At 31.8% G+C, this 24,329-nt stretch overlaps 2 protein-coding genes across 3 annotated transcripts in view; one reads left to right on the top strand and one right to left on the bottom strand.

Moving 5' to 3' along the window:
• Window positions 1-9,216, top strand: part of LOC106469032 (E3 ubiquitin-protein ligase RNF103-like) — a 13,200-nt gene extending 3,984 nt beyond the window's left edge. Inside the window, 3 exon segments of the mRNA XM_013929486.2 lie at window positions 4,437-4,716; window positions 4,925-5,132; window positions 5,134-9,216. Coding sequence (XP_013784940.2) covers window positions 4,437-4,716; window positions 4,925-5,132; window positions 5,134-6,531 — 1,886 coding nt within the window. The 3' untranslated portion in view covers window positions 6,532-9,216.
• A 3,377-nt stretch (window positions 9,217-12,593) lies between these two features.
• On the bottom strand, window positions 12,594-18,001 carry LOC106469037 (nuclear receptor-binding factor 2-like). Of its 2 annotated transcripts, none has more exons than XM_013929493.2 (3): window positions 17,965-18,001; window positions 15,566-15,650; window positions 12,594-13,801 (listed from the first exon to the last, which is right to left on the bottom strand). In XM_013929493.2, the coding sequence occupies exons 1-3, from the start codon at window positions 17,983-17,985 to the stop codon at window positions 13,119-13,121; spliced, it is 789 nt and encodes a 262-aa protein (XP_013784947.1). In that variant the 5' UTR covers window positions 17,986-18,001; the 3' UTR covers window positions 12,594-13,118. The 2 variants fall into 2 exon arrangements, with proteins under 2 accessions (XP_013784947.1, XP_013784946.1); XM_013929492.2 differs by lacking the exon at window positions 17,965-18,001 and adding an exon at window positions 17,690-17,942.
• Between the last annotated feature and the right edge of the window lie 6,328 nt (window positions 18,002-24,329).

The following is a 24,329-nucleotide window of genomic DNA, read 5'->3' as shown; positions in this document are numbered from 1 at the left end:
TGAAAGAAGCATAATTTATATTTATTTCCTAATTTTTTTATTGAGGTTACAAAGTCGGTCATATCGAACCAACCCGTATAGAAATACACTTGTGAAAAATAACAAATAAAATATAGTTTTTTTTTTATACAAAAAACTTGATAATTATCTGGAGATTATAAAGCTTTTACATGTGAAATGCCCCCCAGTGGCACAGCGGTATGTCTGCGGACTTACAACGCTAGAAACCGGGTTCCGATACCCGTGGTGGGCAGAGCACAGATAGCCCTTGTGTAGCTTTGTGCATAATTAAAAACAAACAAACAATACATGTGAAATTTGAAAATGTTCTAATGCATTAAAGTATATATAATCTTAAAATCAAAATTACTTTGCATGTTGGATATTCAATATTCTGAAAGAAAAAGTTTTACGAGAAAATCTTTAATTAAAAAATCTTAATACTTAATTTATAACATGATATTTTGTGTACGAAAAACCTTGTAATGTTTACCAATAACCTGCAAAATTTTGTAAAGATATGCATGCATTATGAAAAATCATAGTATAAGTACTCTCATGGATACTTTCGTGGTTACAAGCTGGGTCTATTCCACCCAGCTCCATAATGGAAGGGTTAATAAATGAATGATGAAAGTAAACATTTATTCTTGTCACTATGCTTTTACATTTTACAGACATAGTTGTTTTTATCAGTAATATTTTATAGGATCATCTTGTTAGTTTATAAAGTAACATGTCTGTTTTTTTTTATTTTCAAATGCATGGGCACAGACACAATTTTCTAATTTAATATCTTATGGAAAATATGAAATTTTACTTTTGCCAATCTATATATTTTAATTTCAGAAGAGTGAGTTGCAAGATAATTGGTAAAAAATATGGGTATCATTATTAGTTGTTTCAAAAGTGTTAGTTACTGTGTCCTCATTCTTAATTTAGGTGGAAAGTAAATACATTGTTACCGAGGTGTACATTCCTTACTGGCTTTGCTCATTTACCAATCATTATTTATTTAATAAAAGCTATATAGCTAATAACAATTAGCGGTGATTTTTCTTCAATATAAGTATCATTTTGATTTGTCAGTCAGAGCACAATTTGTTAAATAAATCACAAATGCTAAACTTATTTCAGGCCTCGGTGGAATTAATTGTTTCAAAAAATGTAAAACTGAAGTACGATTAATCTTTCAAGTAAAAACTACCAAAAAGTATCTTTATTTCTACTAATTTCGTAGTTAAGAATTCCAAATGCTAGAAGTTATTGTGAGAGCTCCTCAGCTCGTCTGAATCATGACGTTTAGTCTTAGTTCATCCTGTCACAAAGTATTAATTTAAAGGTCTGTAACAAGGAAGTTGCAAAAGGATAAAGTGTACCAGTAGTTACTTTTATAATGACTGCTTCATCACTCAGTAGTGTACCAGTAGTTACTTTTATAATGACTGCTTCATCACTCAGTAGTGTACCAGTAGTTACTTTTATAATGACTGCTTCATCACTCAGTAGTGTACCAGTAGTTACTTTTATAATGACTGCTTCATCACTCAGTAGTGTACCAGTAGTTACTTTTATAATGACTGCTTCATCACTCAGTAGTGTACCAGTAGTGTTATAATGGCTGCTTCATCACTCAGTAATGTACCAGTAGTGTTATAATGGCTGCTTCATCACTCAGTAGTGTACCAGTAGTGTTATAATGACTGCTTCATCACTCAGTAGTGTACCAGTAGTGTTATAATGGCTGCTTCATCACTCAGTAGTGTTATAATGGCTGCTTCATCACTCAGTAGTATACCAGTAGTGTTATAATGGCTGCTTCATCACTCAGTAGTGTACCAGTAGTGTTATAATGGCTGCTTCATCACTCAGTAGTGTTATAATGACTGCTTCATCACTCAGTAGTGTACCAGTAGTTACTTTTATAACGGCTGCTTCATGATCCATATCATTCTGGTATTTAATTTTATGAAGATTGTTTTTTTGTATATTGGATAAATTCAGTTTTAGGTGAAGTATTGTTAAAAGTTTCACAAACAATGCTTCTTGAATTACTTATTGTTGAAAGTGTATCCGAAGTACTAGTCCAAGATGTGTAAAATATAATAAAGCTGTGTATGTAATATGTAGAGACTTTTTCTAGTTAATTTTTTATCTCACTTTAATGTGTGTGTGTGTGTGTGTATATATATATATATATATGCATCTCTTGAATGATTAAATCAGATTTGAGCTCAGTGTACACATGTACCCATTTATATGACCCTGAAAGTTTATGGACAAAGTTCATACTCACTATCTGACATCCTGTTTGTTGTTTTACATGTACATTTGACTGTACACTTATCTTGAGTATAATTTTGGTTCTTTTTTAGCTTAGTTCCAGATATGTATATATATATATATATATATATACATATGTGTGAATAATATATCATTGGTTATGGTTTGAGAATTGTATTATATTTTAAAGAAATTTACATAAATTTGACATAAGCAAATTAAAGCTTAATGAAAACTAAAAATACACCATTTGGACCACTTTTCATAATACTTGTGGAACAGCAGTGGTTATAAAGTTACTCTGTTTGTACAGTTTCCATGGCAACACAGAAGTCTTTGATGTACATGTATACATTAATGAAAAAACTGGCAACAGTAGTTTTGAAACCTGTTTATCCAAGTAGTGTGTGTACATTTTATTTTGTTTGTTCAGTAACAAAGTTTCCATGGTAACACAGAAGTCTTTGATGTACATGTATACATTAATGAAAAAACTGGCAACAGTAGTTTTGAAACCTGTTTATCCAAGTAGTGTGTATACATTTCATTCTGTTTGTACAGTAACAAAGTTTCCATGGTAACACAGAAGTCTTTGATGTACATGTATACATTAATGAAAAAACTGGCAACAGTAGTTTTGAAACCTGTTTATCCAAGTAGTGTGTGTACATTTCATTTTCAGTTCGGTCTGGAGATACTAAAAAGTAAGAGTGATTAAAAAAAGTTCATGATGGAAACCAGTTTTTCTTGACCTAATTACACATGAAAGACCCTCCCTAATTTTGCCCCAGGATAGAGGTTACTACTTGTTTAAGCTGTAGGTGTAGACAGCGTGGCCCTATGTGTACTTTAACAATGTTGTATTCTGTCAAGGCTTCTGTTTTCTTGAAAAATATTATGATGATTGGAGAAGAAAACACTTTCATACTCGGCTGTAACTTGTTTGTTTTGCAAGATGTATATTAATAAACACACTGCTAATAGTACTTGAAAATCATTAGCATTGCAGTATAAACCAAATATATCTTAGGTCAAATCTGACACATGTTATTAAGCAAATGACTGTTGTAATTAAGTTTGCTTGAAAACTAATATTTACAGCCACATTAATGTTTAATCCATAAAAATATTTATTTGTGATTTTTCACAAACTAAATTTTTTTTTAACTAGCTTGTATAAGTATTTTTCTAAGAAATTAAACGGTATTAAAATGTTTATAAACAAAAGTTGTTGTCCAAATAGAACGATATTACATATAAGTATTTGGATAACAATAATAATCTTAAACAAATAAAATTCAATATTCCAAAACAAACAATGTGGATAATATTACTGTATATATGGGTAAATATGTATTAACTTAATGCACAAAAAAAACTTTTACATAAACTGTTTCATAGAACCCCTCTGTAAGTTGGTTTAAGACTATTATCTAAAGCTGAAAATAGAATAAACTGTTTCATATTTAAAGGTGATATATGATGTAACTTTAGGCTTGACCACTAGGTGACCAGAAACACATAAAGGAACATGCAGATTTAGTGAAGGATTATAAGATTAGTGTCAGTTTAGATTTTCATTAGAGGGCATCATGAGAGGAACTTATGTATAAAAAATGTTATTGATTAATTAACAGACTTAAGCCAGAGCTGAACAAGATTTATTTAGTACAAACATCTACTAACAGTGATAACTCAAAACAGATTAGTTTTTGTGATGTTATGGACTTCGATATGAATTGTACATTTATTTTTGAATTTAGAGAGTTATAGATAACATTTTTAGAATGTTCCAAATAATATGAAAAGCAGTTTTGTAGTTCTGTTACATTTGATTAGCATTTAGTGTATGTTGAAAACTATTGTAGATATTTCTTCTATCATCTATTTTCTGTTTATAAATATACACTTAATAAAACCAAAACTCATTTTATTACTAGCTCTATGTTGAAAACTATTGTAGATATTTCTTCTATCATCTATTTTCTGTTTATAAATATACACTTAGTAAAACCAAAACTCATTTTATTACTAGCTCTATGTTGAAAACTATTGTAGATATTTCTTCTATCATCTATTTTCTGTTTATAAATATACACTTAGTAAAATAACTTTTGACAAGTGAATTTTGAAACTGATGATTTATTCAACAGGAGAGGTAGTGCAGGAAGAGCTGGACTCGGCTATAGAAACAGAAAACTCTTCATCACGGAGCTCCGTTTTCAGCAAGACTACTAAATCCACTCACTTCACCTGTGGTAGCCACTTTTATGAGGAGGTAGAAGATACCAAAGATAGTGTGTGGTTAGTACAAGTTATTCCTTCAGGACTGACCCAACCTTTACTGGACACTTCCACTTGGAAACAGGTCATTTCCAAAGTATCACGATTTGGAGTTCGAACTGGAATATTTGAATGTTCTTTAGATGAAAGGTCAGTTAGTAAGACAACTTGTGTGTTTGAAAGGAGAAATAAAGTTTCATTTATTACAGTTTATCAATTATTAACTGTTATAAAATATTAGCACTATCTCTGAGATTGTTTATATGATTAATGACAAATTTAATAAATTCTTGCTGAATACATAATTTAGTTGTAAAAGTGAAGTGATAATTGATAAATTATAATGCTTATTTGATAGACTGTGTGCTAGGAAGAAGTGGACAATGCCACAATTGGTTCTTGCACTTCCTAGAGGACACAGAGCCAAGCAGGAAGTAGTCCTTCATAGTTACCTGTTCCCAGCTAAAGCACAAGCTGTTGTACAGTGGATACGGCATCTTCTAGCAACCAGGATAAAGATGGTTGGTTCTCCCGACGAGCTTGAAAATCACTGGTTGAAGTACTCCCCCTGAAACTCCGTTGTCTGAAGTACGAGTGATTTTGTTGTCAACTATGTCACAACCCCCACTGTTTCTTTCCTCCTTGGCCATTAAATTTACCGGAAGAATCCGCTTTGGGTTGGTTAATATCAGTGAAAATAATAAAATTCAGTGGAAGAAGAAGCTGAAAGTATCGAAATTCCCCATTTACCTGATTGTTACACCAGAAAAAACTGTTGTTTATGGTCATCAGTGTGGCGAAATCCTTAATTTTGAAAGCATGGACTTGTTTTTAAAGTGGCTGAGACCAGAAATGAATGATATATTTTTGTTAAGTTTGTTTATTGTAAATATTTTCACAGGATTTGGATTATTTCTTTTGTCAGGCAAAATTTGGAAGCATGTTATTCATTTGTTATTTCAAATCATTAAATGCAACTGTGTTTTGTTTTTAGTATGGTTATTGGTTATAGGATTGTTTCAGTTTCCGTTTATGGAAACAACATCAGAATTCTGTTTAAAAGTAGTCCGATATTTAAGTGGTACACCTGTAGCTTCTCTCATTAGATATGATTGGAAACTGCATCTCTCATCTTATTTGTTGTTTGTTACTTTCATTGTCTTGGGAACTATATCTGGTGTGATATGGAAGAAATTAGGCTATAATTCTTCCTTCAATGAATCCTTCTTTTTTGCTGATTGGTGGACTGATCCTTGGGAGGGATATATTTTGAGTTACCTTTTTCGACCAATGGCCACTCTGAGTCGACCAATGGTACCTCAAGATCTGGATCTTGAAGAGGGAATGGAGTTGCTTATTGGAAGACTAGTTGTTCCAAACCTCTGGCTACAGCCTGTTTACCCAACTGATTATATTAAAGACCTGCCTGTTTGGACTTACTGTGGATGGTGTACAAGTGACGACAAGATGCATAAAGTAGAGATGGATGCTCAGTTTAATTATGAACACACTAAAGATATGGAAAATTCCAAAATTATGTCTGAAGAACTAGCTCATCCATTAAATTACCATCTTGCCAAACAAGACCTGAAACCAGATTCTGGTCAAGTTCTTATGGACAGTAATGTAAAAACCAAGATTAAGGACTGTGACTGCTCCACAACAGCTGAAAGACGACTTTCTAGCAATTACTGGCAGAGTAGTGATGTTTCTGATGAAGAAAATCATGGCTTCCAGTCTCCAAATGATGACAAACAGCAAAGGACTCCTTTGGGAATGTTGGAATGCAGAGAGTGTGCCATCTGTTTGGAACGCTATCATTATGGTGTCAGTTTATGTGGGTTGCCTTGTGGTCACAACTACCACTGTCAGTGCATAATGGCTTGGTTGTGTCGAGATTCTTGCAACCACTGCTGCCCTGTTTGTCGTTGGCCTTGTTATAAACCTAGACCAAAAGTTTCGTAGAAATGTTTTGATAGGATTGTTTAAAAAAAAAAACTGAATGCCTTAGCTTACTCTTTAATATTTCAAAGCTATTCATTTATCGTGTGGATGTAAAGAAATCTGACGTTTTTGAAGTTTGTAATGAAAATATATTTGTTATATTGTATTAAAAAATTCAGTTATAGTTTATATTTACAAAAGACCTCTTTCTGCAGCCTACATTTTGAGCACGATGATAGTTTGGTTTGTTTCTGCAGTTAAGAATTATTAAACACACAGAAAAAATAATTATCTTGTTTTGTTATACATCCAAGCAGTGATTTGTTTTTTGCCATAGATATTAAGGTATATTGAAAAAATGTATAAAAATTGTATAATAAGGTTTTTCATCTATTTTAGTTGTTACAAATATTTGGTAGATATCTTCATACAAATTTAATCAGTTGTTCGTATATATATATATATATATATATACATGGTTCTTACTTAGATGTAGGTAAAGTAAAAGACTGAAAAATAATTAATATCAAAATTAAGGTTCTCTAGCTTAAGGATTGTTTTGCAGGAGAAATACTGAGAAGGTTGTTTTGAATGTTAAACTAAAATAGAAACATATCAGGTTAGTATTGAAATGTATTTTAAGCATCGAAAACAAGAACAATTTTGGGGGGTGGTTAGAAAAGTAATAATTAAATGTCTAAAAAAGTATGTGAATAACTTCTCTATAGATTTAGTACAACTTCACAAAGTTCTAAGAAGGGTTTTTCTCTGTCTGATCACTGACATCTGTAAGCTACCACTTTGATTTTTTAATGTTTTAAAGAACCTCTTATAATTTAATTTTGAATGGGTGTTTATGAAGATGTATACTTCTTCCGAGATATATTTCTGGTTTCAGATTTATTAGCCAAGGTTTGTAGTGCTTGAAAGGCATTTTACATTTTCATAGTTGAAAGGTGAAAATTTTAGAGTTAAAAAATGCAACATGATTAATTCAGTGGTGATGAAAAATTTAGTGATCAACGGAAATACTAGTATGAAATAATTTATGTCACGTGAATATTTTGGTAATTATGTAATTATTACACAGAAATCTGTGAAGCATTTTTTCTTGAGTGATCTTTCTTTCTAGTTCAGTGAAACTAAGCTAAGTTTACAAGAGTTGTCATTTATATAGTTTTGAAATACAAAACAAAATTTGACACATGTAAAACTATAACACCTTTTGTTATTTAAAAGAGTTAGGGTTAAATTTTTTATCTCCACATGCATTCATTTGTTGCACATAATTCTACATGAACATTTGTATACACAGTACTGTTTAATTTTACAGTATATGGACGGTTAATGTTGTTCTTATGTTTGGGAAGGTTACCCACCACATCACTAATTACAAATGTATATAATATTATAAGATTTAAATTGGATTGAAAGGAAAATAGTAAGTCTGCTGTTTAATCACTTTGTTTTCACAAAGATTAAAATAGTTGGTGCTGTATGTATGTTTGAGTTATTCCCAACTATAGACATTGGAGTTTTGATTTATATTTACCAACTTTTGGGAGAGGAATCATGTTACACTTCATTTAGACTGCTTGACCTAACTTTAGATTTATACTCTTTTGAGTGCCACCTTTTGTTGTGGTGAATTACTGCTACTTTATCACTGTTCTGAACAGTTTATAGTTGTGGAGTTACTGCTACTTTATCACTGTTCTGAACAGTTTATAGTTGTGGAATTACTGCTACTTTAGTACCATTCTGAACAGTTTATAGTTGTGGAATTACTGCTACTTTATCACCGTTCTGAACAGTTTATAGTTGTAGAATTACTGCTACAGTACCGTTCTGAACAGTTTATAGTTGTGGAGTTACTGCTACTTTATCAACGTTCTGAACAGTTTATAGTTGTGGAGTTACTGCTACTTTAGTACCGTTCTGAACAGTTTATAGTTGTGGAATTACTGCTACTTTAGTACCGTTCTGAACAGTTTATAGTTGTGGAGTTACTGCTACTTTAGTACCATTCTGAACGGTTTATAGTTGTGGAATTACTGCTACTTTATCACCATTCTGAACAGTTTATAGGTGTGGAATTACTGCTACTTTATCACTGTTCTGAACAGTTTATAGTTGTGGAGTTACTGCTACTTTATCACCGTTCTGAACAGTTTATAGTTGTGGAATTACTGCTACTTTATCACTGTTCTGAACAGTTTATAGGTGTGGAATTACTGCTACTTTAGTACCATTCTGAACAGTTTATAGGTGTGGAATTACTGCTACTTTATCACCGTTCTGAACAGTTTATAGTTGTGGAATTACTGTTACTTTATCACTGTTCTGAACAGTTTATAGTTGTGGAGTTACTGCTACTTTAGTACCATTCTGAACAGTTTATAGTTGTGGAATTACTGCTACTTTATCACCATTCTGAACAGTTTATAGTTGTGGAGTTACTGGTTGTGGAATTACTGCTACTTTAGTACCATTCTGAACAGTTTATAGTTGTGGAGTTACTGCTACTTTAGTACCATTCTGAACAGTTTATAATTATGTAATTACTGTTACTTTAGTACCATTCTGAACAGTTTATAGTTGTGGAATTACTGCTACTTTATCACCATTCTGAACAGTTTATAGTTGTGTAGTTACTGCTACTTTAGTACCATTCTGAACAGTTTATAGTTATGTAATTACTGTTACTTCAGTTTATAGTTATGTACTTCAGTTTATAGTTATGTAATTACTGTTACTTTAGTACCATTCTGAACAGTTTATAGTTGTGGAGGTACTGTTACAGCACCATTCTGAAAAGTTTATATTTTGTAATTGTGATAATTGATTTGGTATTTCAGCTGACTCTTCATAACTATCTTATGATGGTCAGTTATTTTCATAAAGGCCAGTGCAGTGTGGGTTCATTTCAACCTACCTCTTTCTGAGCAGGAAATATAAATGAGACCTTGCAACTGTATTGTCTTAGAATATTTAATGTTATGTGAGACGTAACAGATACAGATTTTGGAATGATTCGAATTGTAAAAAAACAAACATTGAGTGTCACCTCATAAGAAATTGTATGTGAAAGAAATAATGCATCTTTGCTTGTGGTTGGCCAAATGTGACTTCTTACATTTAGAGTTTTGTCACTGTGGAAGTAAAGACAGACAAAATTTCCAGTACATAGTAATATACATGTGACTTTTGTAAAGGTTTATACAAATTAGATGCCTGAACATACGCTTTCCTTAACCTTAATAAAAACAAGCTATTGACTGTGTACTTCACACAGAGTTCTTGCTGTAGTCTTAGGTTTCAGTTTCATTTCAACTTGTGTCTCATAATTCTAAGCAGTAGAGCTATTATAGAACTCTAAGTGGGTTAATTCTTTTTTGTTGAAGTAGAAGAAAATCATGGTATCTGCACTAAGTCCCTTGAAGGCCCATAAAAAAAAGTATTAATAAACTCTTATAAAACAAAACAGATTCTTTCAGTACAGATAACTCTTATCTTTCTCTTCAGGATAATGTATGTGAAGTATTTATGTTTCTAAATAACAAATAATTTTTCCCTAGAACTAGACAGAAAATGTAGAAAGTTTGCCTTGGTCTGTGTTCCCTCGGCTGTAAGTTTAAAGTTTGTTTTAATTTTTTTGTAATACATGTACATACTTCACTTCTCCATGCTTAAATTTACAGTTTCGTGTAATGCATATATGTACAAAAATTCCCTCTGCCCTAAACGTAAAGATTTTTACTCTATATTCTCTCTCATCGTCATGACTACTTTTAAACAAATATATTTCTGTAAGTGCATTCACATCAAAAATATCAGGAGGTTTAAACACTGTATTCCAGGTTCAACCACGCTCATGGAAGATTCCACATCTTTATCAAATACATTTGCTCCGTCTTTCATTACCGGGTTTTGACTACATTTTGTTGTCTTGCTTTTAGATGTGGCTTTTTATTATTAACTTTTTATTCAGCCAAGTTTTTCATCAACTAATATATCTAATCTTGTTTTGATACACTTACCTGTCCTTGTACAGTCTTACTACAATGTTTTGTTACATAATGTTCATAATTTCAGTGATAATCTTACTGTTGCTATAGTTACTGTTTCTTTATGATTAGTTAGCTATTTCATTGTTGTTTTGCAGTGACACATCTCTTATCACCACAAAGCTGTGTCTGTATTAAAAGGAAGTTACAGTTACGAGATTTAACTACATAAAAGATATTAAAATGAAGTGGAATTGAGTTTTTTTATTACTTAAAAGTATCCCTGAGATCTCTAGGACTGTATTTGAGTGTTTTGGAGTCAGTAGCGTGCAGGGGGTTGGGCAAATAGTGCCGGGGTCCCGGGCATCCAACGCAAAGAGTCGAATCGAATAGTACAACCCTTTCCGCCCTTCCCCAAGGTCTTAGGTACAAGGCCCCCGGGCATCATAGAACCTCTGCACGCCACTGTCTGGAGTAAAAATTTTCAATATAATACCCTACGTGTTTTATTTGTTAGGTACGGAATGAAGGTTTGAAAAGCCACTGACTTTAGGAAAGGAATAACTAACATACATATGTGGCTGTACATTAAACATTACCTTCAAACTAAATAACAGAAGTTCATACGAACTTATAGTTTAATAGATATACAAATTCCATTAAGAAGACTAATAAAAAGTATGGCTGTCAAAGTTACTTACGAAAAAAATCATTCCATACAGGGTGAATGTTTCCCTGTTGATGCTTGTAGTTGTTCTACTCTTCAGCCTCATTGTCTTTTGATTTATTTCAAAATGTAGGACTTAAAAGTCAGTTTCCTTTCAATCTTTCATTTAACTGAGTCTGAAGACGGCTGCAGCATGCGACTAAAACTTTATTATGAAAGAATGTGTTCAAGAATTCTTTTTTTAACACTAAGTTTAGAAATGAGTAGTTGTAAAAATGTTAATATAATAAATGGTACTTTGTTATACTTTTATCTAACTCATAAGATTTTTTAAATTTTACACCAGTTTTAAAATTACCTTGGTTTAAAAGGATCACTATGCCTTCCAGGATTATGTTTTTTCACAACAGAAATAGGTTCATTGTAAGAATGGATTAAACTTTTTCTGATCAATTGAAATTGATTTCATATCATTTCCTGTGATAATTATCTAATATTTGATGCAATAAAGTGATCGATTCTTTCTCTTAGTGGAGAATCAAATGTGTTTATTTTTTCATGTGTTCGAACACTTCACCCTACCTTCACCGTAAGAATTTGCAATTTTCTACACATCTTGTGGAAGTGGTACAAATATCCGACATAGCTGTGTGTATCTGTGGGTTATAATGAAGTCTAGATAAAAAGTGCTGGTGAGGTCAATGACACCATCAGATTTCTAATATCCATGCACCAAATTACTTGTGTGTCCATAACTTTGTTAACTACAGAACCCCTTGTAACAGATAAAAGGTGAAAGGTATGAAACAAGTTATTAACTTGGGGGTTAACCAGATGTATTTAAATTTGAATATTATTTCTGACAAATGAACTAAAATTTGATTTAAAAAAACTCAAGTTTCTTAAGCTAATTATCAAGAACATTTTATCTTGAAATTAGCTAACTAAATCAACAAACAGCTTGAAGTACAAGATGTCATAAATCAATTCACAACCTGTAATAATTAAAATTTATTGATTTTGTTAATTGGGTCCTCATTGCTATTAACAGACATAATCTCTGTAATATCTCATGTAGTTTAGTCAGCTTAAGAGATTTATATTAGTCCTAAACCAGTAATATAAAAAATATTCAGATGTGTAAAAATTCAAAACGTAGAGTGCATAATAATATGCCAACCACACTATCTGCTAAATCCAGTGCTGACAAAACTTTTCAACCTTCTCACATGCCCTCCTCTTAAACTGTACACAATTTTCCCTACATTAGTTTCTTGAGGTGTAATTCAATGAATCTTACCAAACATAAAACCTGATTTATAAATAGAAAATTAAGTGAGATTTCATTACTCGGTTTTAGTGTCTTTTGGAAGCTGTATACCTGAAAACAGAGAACAGACAAACCATGGTTAACAGGGACTACTGTCAATGACAATTTTATTCAGCACAGAAACAAAAGCAACATAAATTATGAGTACTCGGGTACTGTAATCGTAGGTGAATTTTGTGTTTTTATTTTTGATCAATAAACCCTTAAAGCCAGTTTATATTCAGTCTTAAATATTCATAAAACTATTAAAATGTACATATACAACTATACAATAGTAAAGCATTGTAAACTTTACAAACTAGGTTACTTTAAGTCACACATGTTAATGATGTAGATTTCATGCAGCACAAGTTTCGTTGCCTTGAAAATTTGACCAAAATTTCTTCAGACTTTTTAATAGATTTAGATGTGAATTAATATATCACATTCTTCACCATATGCTTGCGCGTATATTATAGCCTGTTTATCTCCAGAAACCTCCCACCGACTTTCACAGTTCACAATTTTGGAAATAAAACTATCTACAGTAATAGGATATATTTTAAAATTCATACTTAACGTCTTAGCTTTGCAAGACCACATGCACAACTTGTTTAGTTGTCTCTCACAAATTTGTTCTCGTTGCTTCTTTTTTTAACAAAGCAAAATCAAAATTTGGCACTTCTAAAGGGGTCAGGGCTGGGAGGTCTCTTAAACCACTGCTTGGGTCATTAACAGAAGAAAATGGGTAGTGAGAATTTAGGTCATTAATCATATGTAATCTTCTAGTTCCCTGCCAAATGGTTTTTCTCTGTAACTCTTCAACAATGTTTCGAAGGTGCTCATTCTCCCGTGTTACCCGCTCTAGTTCCACTGTCAACTGCTGAAGCAACCTCTTCAAGTCTTCATTATTTAGTTGCAATTCTTGAATCAGTGCTTTGTCATTTCTGGGTGTGTAAACTGCACCTTGCGCGTTACTTTCACATAAATTAGTAGCTAATGAAGACTCAACTAAAGTAGTGCTGGGTTGAATTAGAAACTGAAGCAAATAATCATTTTCTGCCATGGTTTGTAATATTGCAAACTGAATGTGCTCTACGCTACTGGGAGATTGTTCTCCTACAGATTCATCTTCATTACAGGTTTCTTGTTCAGCTTTTATGTTTTCCCGAGCCTTTTTTGAAATACCTTTGCTATTTTGCTTGTATCGAACAACTGCTTCTTGACGAAGATGAAATTCACTCTGAAGAATAAGGGATTCTTTGGCTTTATCTGAATTTGTCTGCTTTAAGGCATCCTGTAACAAACCTGAGTCAAAATCCAATAAGAACAAGTTAGTAAATAAGGATGATGGACCAACTTGTAAAACATAATAGTGACAAGTACAAGTGAATTAAGCTGTTCTGTTATGGATGGAACTGTGAATTCAAACTAGTTAAGGTATACAATAAGAATTATTTGAAACTATAATATCGATATAATTACTAAAATAAGTAGTAAAAATAACGAAGCAAAACTTCAGACACAAGTACCTAACATAATCAGTGCTTCCACCCAACCCCCTATAGACTGGCAGGTCTAACATATGACACAGCTGATATACACTACCTTCCAGTTTTCAAGCAACAACACCAGACAGTTTCCCTCTGGAGTTGCTTTCCCTAATCTTTTGTTGTTTAAAGTGGGCCCCCTTGACCCCCAGCCACACTATATTATTCCTTCCCCTTCTGAGAATCTATCATTGCTATCTTTTCCTACAAGTTCACAAAAGAACTTATATTATCTGTATTTCAGAATTTTATAAATATGATATTTCTCCATATATTTGCATTCTTTACATATTACATAATGTAACAATCTTGTACACAATAGATTCGAGAGTGGGCTCCCTTCTTCCATATTTTCTTGCATTGCTGTATATTTATGGCCACACTAAGCCTAATGGCATAACCAGAACCATGTGATAGAATAAATGTGGTTCAGAATACTGTCAATTATGTTTTAGGCCTATCGGTTTCTAATATTTCACCAGTTTTTCAGAAACTTCTCTCATCATAAAACCAAACTGATGAGTTCTGGTATTAAGCAAAAGGACTCTTGGTCAGTGGCTTGTGGGAGACAGAAGGTAGGTCTAAAATGCTATTTTTTTTTGGAGCTGGGTGATTAGTGTAATTTGTTAATCAATTAATGAACTAGATGATTAATTGATTAGTAAATTACACAAACTGATTATTCCCAGGAGATGATTAAAATAAAACTTAACACTAAAAATCAGGATTCAGTACATATAATGGGCAGAGTACAGACAGCCTACTGTGTAGCTTAGTACTAAATAAACAAACACATAATGGTGCTATTTGAATTACTTAGATAGTTGGGATTACCAAACATAGTAAAAATAAAACACACTAATTTTGATTAGTTGGTTATTTTTGTGAGTTCTGACACTAATTAACTAACGTGAACAAACTTTAAATAATAAAGATCATTATAATTATAGTAGTAATTGGACCACTAATTTCGATTAATCAATTATTTTTGATTACTTAATTATTGGTTAGAATAACTGAAAACGATAACAATCAATAACACTAATAAGCACTCAATTTACTATAAAAAATAACTTTTTAATCAAAGCAAAAAAAAACATTAACATAGATTTTAATTTCAAGGACATGGTGTGGTATGGGATTTGAGAGGGATTAGACCTCCGTGGCTATAGGCCTGTTTGTAAAAATATCAAATCACAGTCTTCTGAGAGACCTTCACAATTTCAATTGTTCTTGATTTTCTATGTAAATAACGGAACATATTTTTTTCTTTTGTTTTCATTTTAATGGTTTATCTTTCACACAAACACTTATACATAATGCAGGAGACTGAGCCAATACTTAAAAACACGTTTTTGTTGTTTACCAGAATTTAAAAAAACACCTATTTTAACAAAAAATAAAACTCATTTGACTCCACATGGCACACAGGAATTTTGTAAATTAAAACTCTCAATTCAAGACCAAAGTATAGTCATTTCAAAATGTCAACATTACAGAATAAAATGAGAAGAGAGAATACCTGCTGCTCTTTGGTGACATGAAATGGCCTCTTCAAACTTTCCTGATTTTAAAAAATGTTCAGCTTTACGGTATTGTTGATGAGCCTGAAAAACAAGATGAGCATTATTTAAGCAATACATAAACTGTATATTTGTTCTCACATGAAATCATGGTAAAGCACAGCCACATAAATATTCCTTGTTCACAAAAAAATGGAATAATTAGCTAGTAAATACTTAATTACTTTTTCAGTTTTAATTAAATTTCGTGATGTGATAGTCGAAGGATGGGAAGCTAGTCAAATATGCTTGCATTAAAGTAACTGATCAATACAGATAGAAATAATTATTTTGTTTGTGCAAGAACCATAAATGAATTCAGATAATGAAGTTTTTCAATAGCTTGTTTCTGGTATTCATTCACACCTACGTGTATTGCAACAACGTCTTTCTGTAAAACTATTAACAAAATACAGAAAACGTGTGGATCAGCAAGATAAGAGAATCTAGAAGTCTCACGTCAAATGTTAGAACTTTCTTTATCTAAGGTGATCTGTGAAAAGATGGCCTGCTTTTGAAAAAAAACTCTTTAGACGTTCTAATAAAAACAGACTTGTTAGCCACCAGTTACAGGGCAGTGTATTGTATAACTCAAACAAATGTAAATGGACTGAGTGGCAGTGTGCTGTATAACTCAAACACACAAGTAAATGGACTGAGTGGCAGTGTATTGTATAACTCAAACAAGTGTAAATGGACTGAGTGGCAGTGTATGTAAGCACAAACTAGTTTAATTTTTTCTGATAAACCTGTACTCAAGAGAAAACAATGTTCAAACCTTTAACCAAACAGTACAACATAATATCTAGGTACATACCACCAATATTTCTCCAGGAACACATATCTCAAAATTGGACTGAGATGTGGAATTAAGTGGAATTAAAAGTTTATTCTGGAGAAATACCCACTATGTTGTTCCCAAAACTATAACAGTGAATGATATATGTACAAACCTTTACTTTTGTTCCATACTCTTTAAAATTAGGTCACATGAATCAAAGTCCTACCTCAATAAAAGTGATCAGCCTAAACTAGGTCTAAGAAGTTACTGAAAGCTCTGTTATTATAATGTCCTTTCACTGTGCCAGCAAAGGAAATGCTTAATAACACTGAATCCAAATTTCAAATGGACAGCAACTGCCTGTTGTAGAAACCTACAAATGTTGGTAGTTGCTGTACATTTGAAACTTAGATTAATTATAAATACTCTGTCTAAACAACCTATCAAAGATTACTTAATAACACTGTTATATAAATTGATAATATACATCCTTAATTAGAAATTATACATCACCATTCCTCAAAATACCAAGTTTTGACTCTCAGTAGTAACTTTTCATACTGTATTCCATTCAAATACAAATGTATATTAAATGTACAGTACTATACACATAATTAGGGAGTATATCCTACATTTTCATATAGTAAATTTGAAGATGCATCGAGCTAGACACGTATCCACATGGTTACCATAGTAAGACCTCACTGTCTAATTATCATAAGAGAAGTAATGTACATTCCTCACTACAGCCTAATAAACAGGTGAAATTTGGCACAAGATTAATTTAGCAAATTAAATCATCAGATGTGGTCATAATAAACACAAATAATGACAACTTTTTCTTTTACTTTATTACAGAAAATTGAATCATTCATGAGTACACCAAAAGAAACTTCTTGCAGTTAGTGACATTTATGTTTGTAGCTGTACTGTGCAGAACTACCGAAAGCTACAATAATGCACCAATTAATTACTGTACTACCATTAAAGCAGCAGGAGCTATACTCATTTTTCCACAGCAGTAAAACAACTTCTCAATATTTTTTTAAAGGCCTTAAATGACTAATTTTTGGTCGGGGATTACACAGGTACACCCATTACCTGGAACACCATAAAAATGTCTTAACACTACATGATGCTGTAACTTATGCAATTTGTAAGTATAATCCACAAACTAATTTAAACATGGTAAATTAGTGTTATTAATATTATTGCTAATAACATAATAAGATGTAGTGTCATTCAAAAACATAGATGTGGAATCTAATATATTAGTTTCAAGGGTTTATTTAAGAATTATTACCACAGTTGGGTCTACTTGTATACAGGACATCACTCTGATTTTTTTAAAACGTTTTGTACTATCACTAATAACATACTACAAATTTCGTATATAATTTCTGTACAAGTTTAAATTATATACGAAATTTTAAAACAATTGTTTGGGCCATATAATACATTTTATTAACTCATTTTAAAGCATACTTAAAATAATTAATTCACTATCATATTGTTAATTATTATCACTATTTCGTTGATATTTATGCAACAAGCTGAGTTAAACTTAAAGAATCTCACAAAATTCAGCGAAGTTTCCATATTTATCTTGATCTTTTCGCCCTCTGTAACTACTATAGTTGGAATCAAATAAATAAATATAATGCAACGTTTATTTATTTTATTTCAGCCTTTACCATCAATTATTCATATTTAGCATAATTAGAGTTTAAAATAAATATTCTAATACAGGAATGTACACTATAAATGAAATAAAAGTGAAAAATATGCTAAACACTATTTGGTATGATGTCTAGTTATTTCCATCCTGAATGGTCGCCTAAGTAATATATGAGCTAAATGATCACCCCAGAAACTCCAAGATTCAGGTGTACTTGCCCTTAATTTAGAACTACCGAGCAGAAATATATCAACACCTGCTGTACTATACCACTTTTAATCGAATAACAGGATTAAGTGTTATTTTGATAAAGAGTTTACGCTGAAAGTGCGGAGTGTATTCAGTGACATTTTGCAGGCTCTAACATTAGATCATCTGATCTACAGCCTAGCATGTTAACCGTTAGGCCAAAATCGCGTTTGCTAAAAAGAAAATAAACAAAGAAAAGAAAAACTCCAGTTTATAGCTTCCCTTCTTTATTTCATTTTATTTTGCTACCTTTACTCGATTATTATTTTTTATCTACCTTCAAGTACTATACTTCTGAAATTTTAGTTATGTATTACAGAGCCAAATGTTTCTGCTATAGCACAGGCTTTTTATGTACGCATACGTTCTTGAAAATGGTATTTTATTTTGCTTTTTGAATGAAAGAAACTTATGGTAACTTTAACAACATTCGCTAAATGGCAGCAGTAAGAATAACGTTCACAGGAATATTGCTTAGTTAAAATGATGACTAAAGAAACGTATGGTAACTTTAACAGCATTCGCTAGATGGCAGCAGTAAAAATAACGTTCACAGGAATATTGCTTAGTTAAAATGATGACAAAACCTTATCGAAACGTTGTACGTTTGCTGTTATGTTAAACTTATATTAAAGTTTTTCTTCATTACCCATTCAAGCCGTCTCCAAGCATTATTAGTTAAAATGTATGAAATTTTATTTTTTTACAATTCTAGATCCTAAACACCGTCGTATTTGGTAGTTACGAGTAAAACGCTACATAATCTGTAAAAACAGGCAAAATGCAATTTGCTAATTACAATTCACTATAAAATAATTTAGCTCTAGTTATAGGATTGTTTTAAGTATAAAGCTGCACAATAATGAAACCTCAAAATTTAGCGTTATAAACCCTCAACCTTACTAATCCATCGGTTATGATGGAGCTATCCGATCACAAAATATAATAGCATACATTTTCAGTGAAGCGGAAGAAATAAAAAAATGTGTAAAATATAACCTTTTTGATGATTGAAACTTATTAATTAAAGGTAAAAAATACACACTTTGTGAGTATATGTCTTTGTATGATGGCCCACTGTTAAAGAAACGCGTGTTGTGATAAGCAATTCATTTAGGTAAGGATATCATCATTCCTATGTCAGTTAAGGTGACTAATAATGCAGCTGCGACTGTATTATTCAGTCTAACAATAAAATTGTGACTATACCATTCAATCTAACAAAGAAACTGTGACTATGCCCTCAATTTAACAAAGAAACTGTGACTGTATCACTCATTCTAACAAAGAAAGTGTGACTACATCACTCATTCTAACAAAGAAACTGTGACTATATCACTCAATTTAACAAAGAAACTGTGACTATATCACTCAATTTAACAAAGAAACTGTGACTATACCATTCAATCTAACAAAGAAACTGTGACTATGCCACTCAATTTAACAAAGAAACTGTGACTACATCACTCATTCTAACAAAGAAACTGTGACTACACCACTCATTCTAACAAAGAAACTCACCATATCACTCAATTTAACAAAGAAACTGTGACTATATCACTCAATTTAACAAAGAAACTGTGACTATATCACTCATTTTAACAAAGAAACTGTGACTATACCATTCAATCTAACAAAGAAACTGCGACTATATCACTCAATCTAACAAAAAAGTTGTGACTATATCATTCAATGTAACAATACAAAAGCGACTAATAGTGCTTAACCTAATAGTGAAGTTGTGACTATATCATTCAATGTAACAATACAAAAGCGACTAATAGTGCTTAACCTAATAGTGAAGTTGTGACTATATCATTCAATGTAACAATACAAAAGCGACTAATAGTGCTTAACCCAATAGTGAAGTTGTGACTATATCATTCAATGTAACAATACAAAAGCGACTAATAGTGCTTAACCTAATAGTGAAGTTGTGACTATATCGTTCAGTCTAACAGTAAAAATGTGACTTTATTCCTCAGTTTAACAGTGGAGGTCATTTAATCTAAATAAATAAAACTGATTATATTTGTCACTTGAAGAGAAATTTGCGATTGTTATCAGAAGGATATTTTTTAGTACTGTACTCTGAGTAGTTGGTATTTAGCATAAACTTCTTATTTTAGATTTGATCCTCTAAAAATAACGAAATATATATATGTATGTATATATATATTTATTTATCTAATTTCAAATTGCTGTAATTTTAAGTTACATGTGAGTTGTGATCGTTCTTACAACAAAAAAATGTTTAGACAACTGTTTTTGTTTTGTTTTTTCTGATTCGAAATTATTCTTCACTAAAACTAGTTTTGTAATTCCAATACGCAGATTTTAGGTCCATTAACTGGCTTTAGCCAATAAACTGCTGCCTTTCAAACTACTAAGATGGCGACAAGGTTACGAAAGCTGTGTGTAAGAGTGTGTGACTTACTGTGCATGGTTATACGAAATTACTCTCACAGTTAACGTTCTTGTTCACGATATGAACAAGAAGAGTAGAGCAATTCGTGCTGTGGCGTCTGAGGAAAAATACCAGGAAAGTTTTATTGGCGTGATGGGAAAGAGGCCATCGTAACAACAGGCTTTTAGTGTTAGTAAAACAGAACGGAGATCCGTTTCTTGGTACAGCCGAAGTGCTCGGCAAAGAAGCCACACACGTAGCTGGGATGTGAGTAGAAGAGAGATCTCTGTACTAGCTACTTGTTCATAACCTTAAGTTTTAATTTGACTAATTAGCTCATGACTCTTTGAAAAATAAAATGCAAAAACATAACTTATTCGTTTTTTTTTTTTAAGAACGAAGGGAATTTCACATTTTAGTTAATTAAAAATGTTTATAATGAAGATCATCGGAATATTGGTATTTTACCTTGTTCCAAAATCTATCTACATATGGTATTTTATAAAACTTCATATTTTATCGTATCGATTTTTACGCCATTTAATTAATTTTGTGTACAGTGGCTTGTATTTTTATATAGAAATTATAGATTTGAGAGGGCGCTGCGTAAAACGTAAATCCATTCACAAACGGTTTCTGTTTTTTATCGTTAAAGGTGAAGGTCACACGATAAAAATTCACTAAGTAGAATACACAAGGCTTCTCCTTTCTTTCTTTCTACAGTTTTTTTTTTGTTGTTGTTCAGTCAGAAACAAGAGAACATTTGACTTTAACTGTGACCTTTAAGTTAATATTAACCTTAACAAATTATCCATTGGGACTTATCCTACATTTATCAAAGTTGGCTCAAAACAACGAAACAATGCTTCAGGAACATTTTGATTAAAATAGAGATTTAATAAAATATAATGTCAATTGATTTTTTTTTACATTTAATATTTGTATTAACTGGCAGAGAAAACTTTTCTAAAAGAGTGTCTAGTCCTAAATTCCAACAAACTCGTGTGTTCTACAGACCTACACTCAATATTACAAAATGTTCAGAAACGATTTTTTATGTTTTAGTAACAAGTGTTTGAAGCGAGTTCTACTCAAAATGTAGGAAACTTTATTGAAGTTACCGTACTGGTTCTAACCGTATCTCTGTTGTTTATTTTCATATCAACTACAGTGTAGGTTTACTTAAATTTGTTTATGTAAAATAAACAATTCGAGCAAAAACAAGAATAAAGATGAAATAGAAGTAGAATGTTAAATGTTTCTTGAACATAATGATTAAAATGAGGAAGCGTTTTAGAATAATTCAAACGAACCTTTTTAAAATAAAAGAAAGTTTATTTATAGTAAAAAGAGCTCGAAGCATAGTACTAATCAACATTTCCTTTCAAGAAATTCTGTTTTTTGTTTTAATCAGAATTGAAGACCAATTAAAATACAGCTTTTAAATGAATAAGAGCTGATGAAAAGCAGTTTTAATATATACTAGGATTAAATTCATGAAAAACATATATGTTGTAATAACTACCAGCAATAATAATGTTTTACATTAAACAGGTTTTTTTATATATCTTTTTTTATTGTTTATGTTTGTGATCTTCTTAGTGAAAAGATTCGTCACGAGGTATAAGCTCATTTACAGGGGCTGAACCTTTTCAAGGTATGATCGTCATTAGGTGTAAACCCAATAAGCAGGGGCTTAATCACTTCAAGGTATGGTCGTCATTAGGTGTAAGTCCAATAAACAGGGGCTGAGCCTCTTCAAGGTATGGTCGTTATTAGGAGTAAGTGCAATAAACAAGGGCTGAACCTGTTCAAGGTATGGTCGTTATTAGGTGTAAGTCCAGTAAACAGGGGCCAAAGTTATTGTCATTATGAGATGTAAGTCCAGTTAACATGGGCCAAAGTTTTCAAGATATGGTCATTATGAGGTGAAAGCCCAGTAAACAGGGGCTAAAATTCTTCAAGATATGGTCATTATGAGGTGAAAGCCCAGTAAACAGGGGTCAAATTTATTGTCATTATGAGATGTAAGTCCAGTAAACATGGGCCAAAGTTTTCAAGATATGGTCATTATTAGGTGTAAGTCCAGTAAACATGGGCTAAAATTCTTCAAGATATGGTCATTATGAGGTGAAAGCCCAGTGATTCGTTTTTGTGAAGTGATAACGTTTACTCCACATGGAACAAAACTTAACAACACGTGAAAAGATTAATCTGTTAAAAATATACTAAGTCTATTAAAAATTTGTTCAGTTCACGATAACATATTATAATTTTATAAGTTTTTGTTGTCAAAATTAATTAATTATACCGTTTGTTGTCGGGAAAAAAACCCCAACAAATAAAAGTAAATAAAAAATTTTCGCCACCTCACTTGATATACGAAATGTGTGAAAAGATATATTATATTCCGTAACTACGTCCACTAGACAGAATTACAAGCTGTTGGTAGTTACGACCTACGCTCTTTTTATATATGAGCACGTGGGTGTCAGTTCAGAATTTCCATAAGTTGTGTGCTCATGACGCGCTTCCTTGAACCACCTGACTGTCGCTAGTAGTAATATTGGAAGTTACATTCATGAAAAGACATGTAGGGAATTTTCCAATAATTAAAAGCAACGGTTTTGAACCAAAAGCTAATTGAAATGTAGGGCACGATTTCTCACACCAGACAGAGTTAGTTCATTGTTTAGCTTTGCGGTTAAACAATAACAACAATCAAATATTTAGGGTTGTAATTACCAGATTTAAAAACAACAACTTTCTTTCAAGTTAGAATCAATATTAGAGAAACTGGTTATTATTTGTACGATACCTTGTTGAATTGTTCTGATAAATAGTGAACAGTAAATTACTAGTAATTAAGTGAAGTTTGGAAAAATTATAAAAAATACTTCTTGTTTAGTTTGAAGTTTTAAAGGAGAAGTAATTTGTAAATTTGGTTTTGTTTCGAATGAAGCCTGAAAAGTGAAGTACTTAAAGAATTGGGTTTTTTAGTGTTTTGTTTCGTGAAGCGAAGTTTGTTTTTGATAATTTTTACTGTTTAGAAACTTTTGGGAATTTTAAAATATAGATATTTTATATCTATAATATCCAATAGAATCAAAATAACTCCTACACACTTAAAAACTCATATATCGTTTGTTAAACACACGTGACTTGGTTGTCTTAGTAACCACGCACCTCGACGTACGTAGGCAATCATTTCATCTCACGTGCAGGTAGTAGGTGTTAAGCGTCTGCCTCTCTGCTGGTTTACTCTCGTGGTATTCTTTATCGTAATGCATAGATGTTCATACAGGTATGATTAAGCGTAGATTGTTTCTGTAGAGGTTTCAGTTACTCTTAGCCCATAAGTGACGATTTTAAGATATTAATTTTAAAACTCCAACATCTTCAAGTGAAAGATATGGGGGTAATATTATTTAAACTCGTCAAGTTATCTATCCGTGTTTTTCTGTTGTATCTGTATTTATCGCTATCTTTCGAAGTTACACATAACTTCCTCGTTACTCGGCACATATCACTAAACATCGTGTTTGATATAGTCAGACACTACGTGGAGACAGTCCTTAGTAGTTATGTAACATCTTAAACACCGTGTTT

Source organism: Limulus polyphemus, unplaced genomic scaffold (genome assembly GCF_000517525.1).
Source record: "Limulus polyphemus unplaced genomic scaffold, Limulus_polyphemus-2.1.2 Scaffold3270, whole genome shotgun sequence".
NCBI lineage: Eukaryota > Metazoa > Arthropoda > Merostomata > Xiphosura > Limulidae > Limulus > Limulus polyphemus.
Note: the sequence above shows the minus strand (reverse complement) of the source record. Positions and strands in the feature narration are given on the sequence as shown.

Bases quoted from the DNA above. Each gene is read 5' to 3' on its own strand.
- LOC106469037 (XM_013929492.2), bottom strand. From the start codon at position 17,719: ATGTCCTGTATACAAGTAGACCCAACTGTG. The intron at 15,651-17,689 runs GTAATAATTCTT...CTTGTTTTTCAG, and splicing joins TACAAGTAGACCCAACTGTG to GCTCATCAACAATACCGTAA. The intron at 13,802-15,565 runs GTATTCTCTCTT...ATTTTGACTCAG, and splicing joins ATGTCACCAAAGAGCAGCAG to GTTTGTTACAGGATGCCTTA.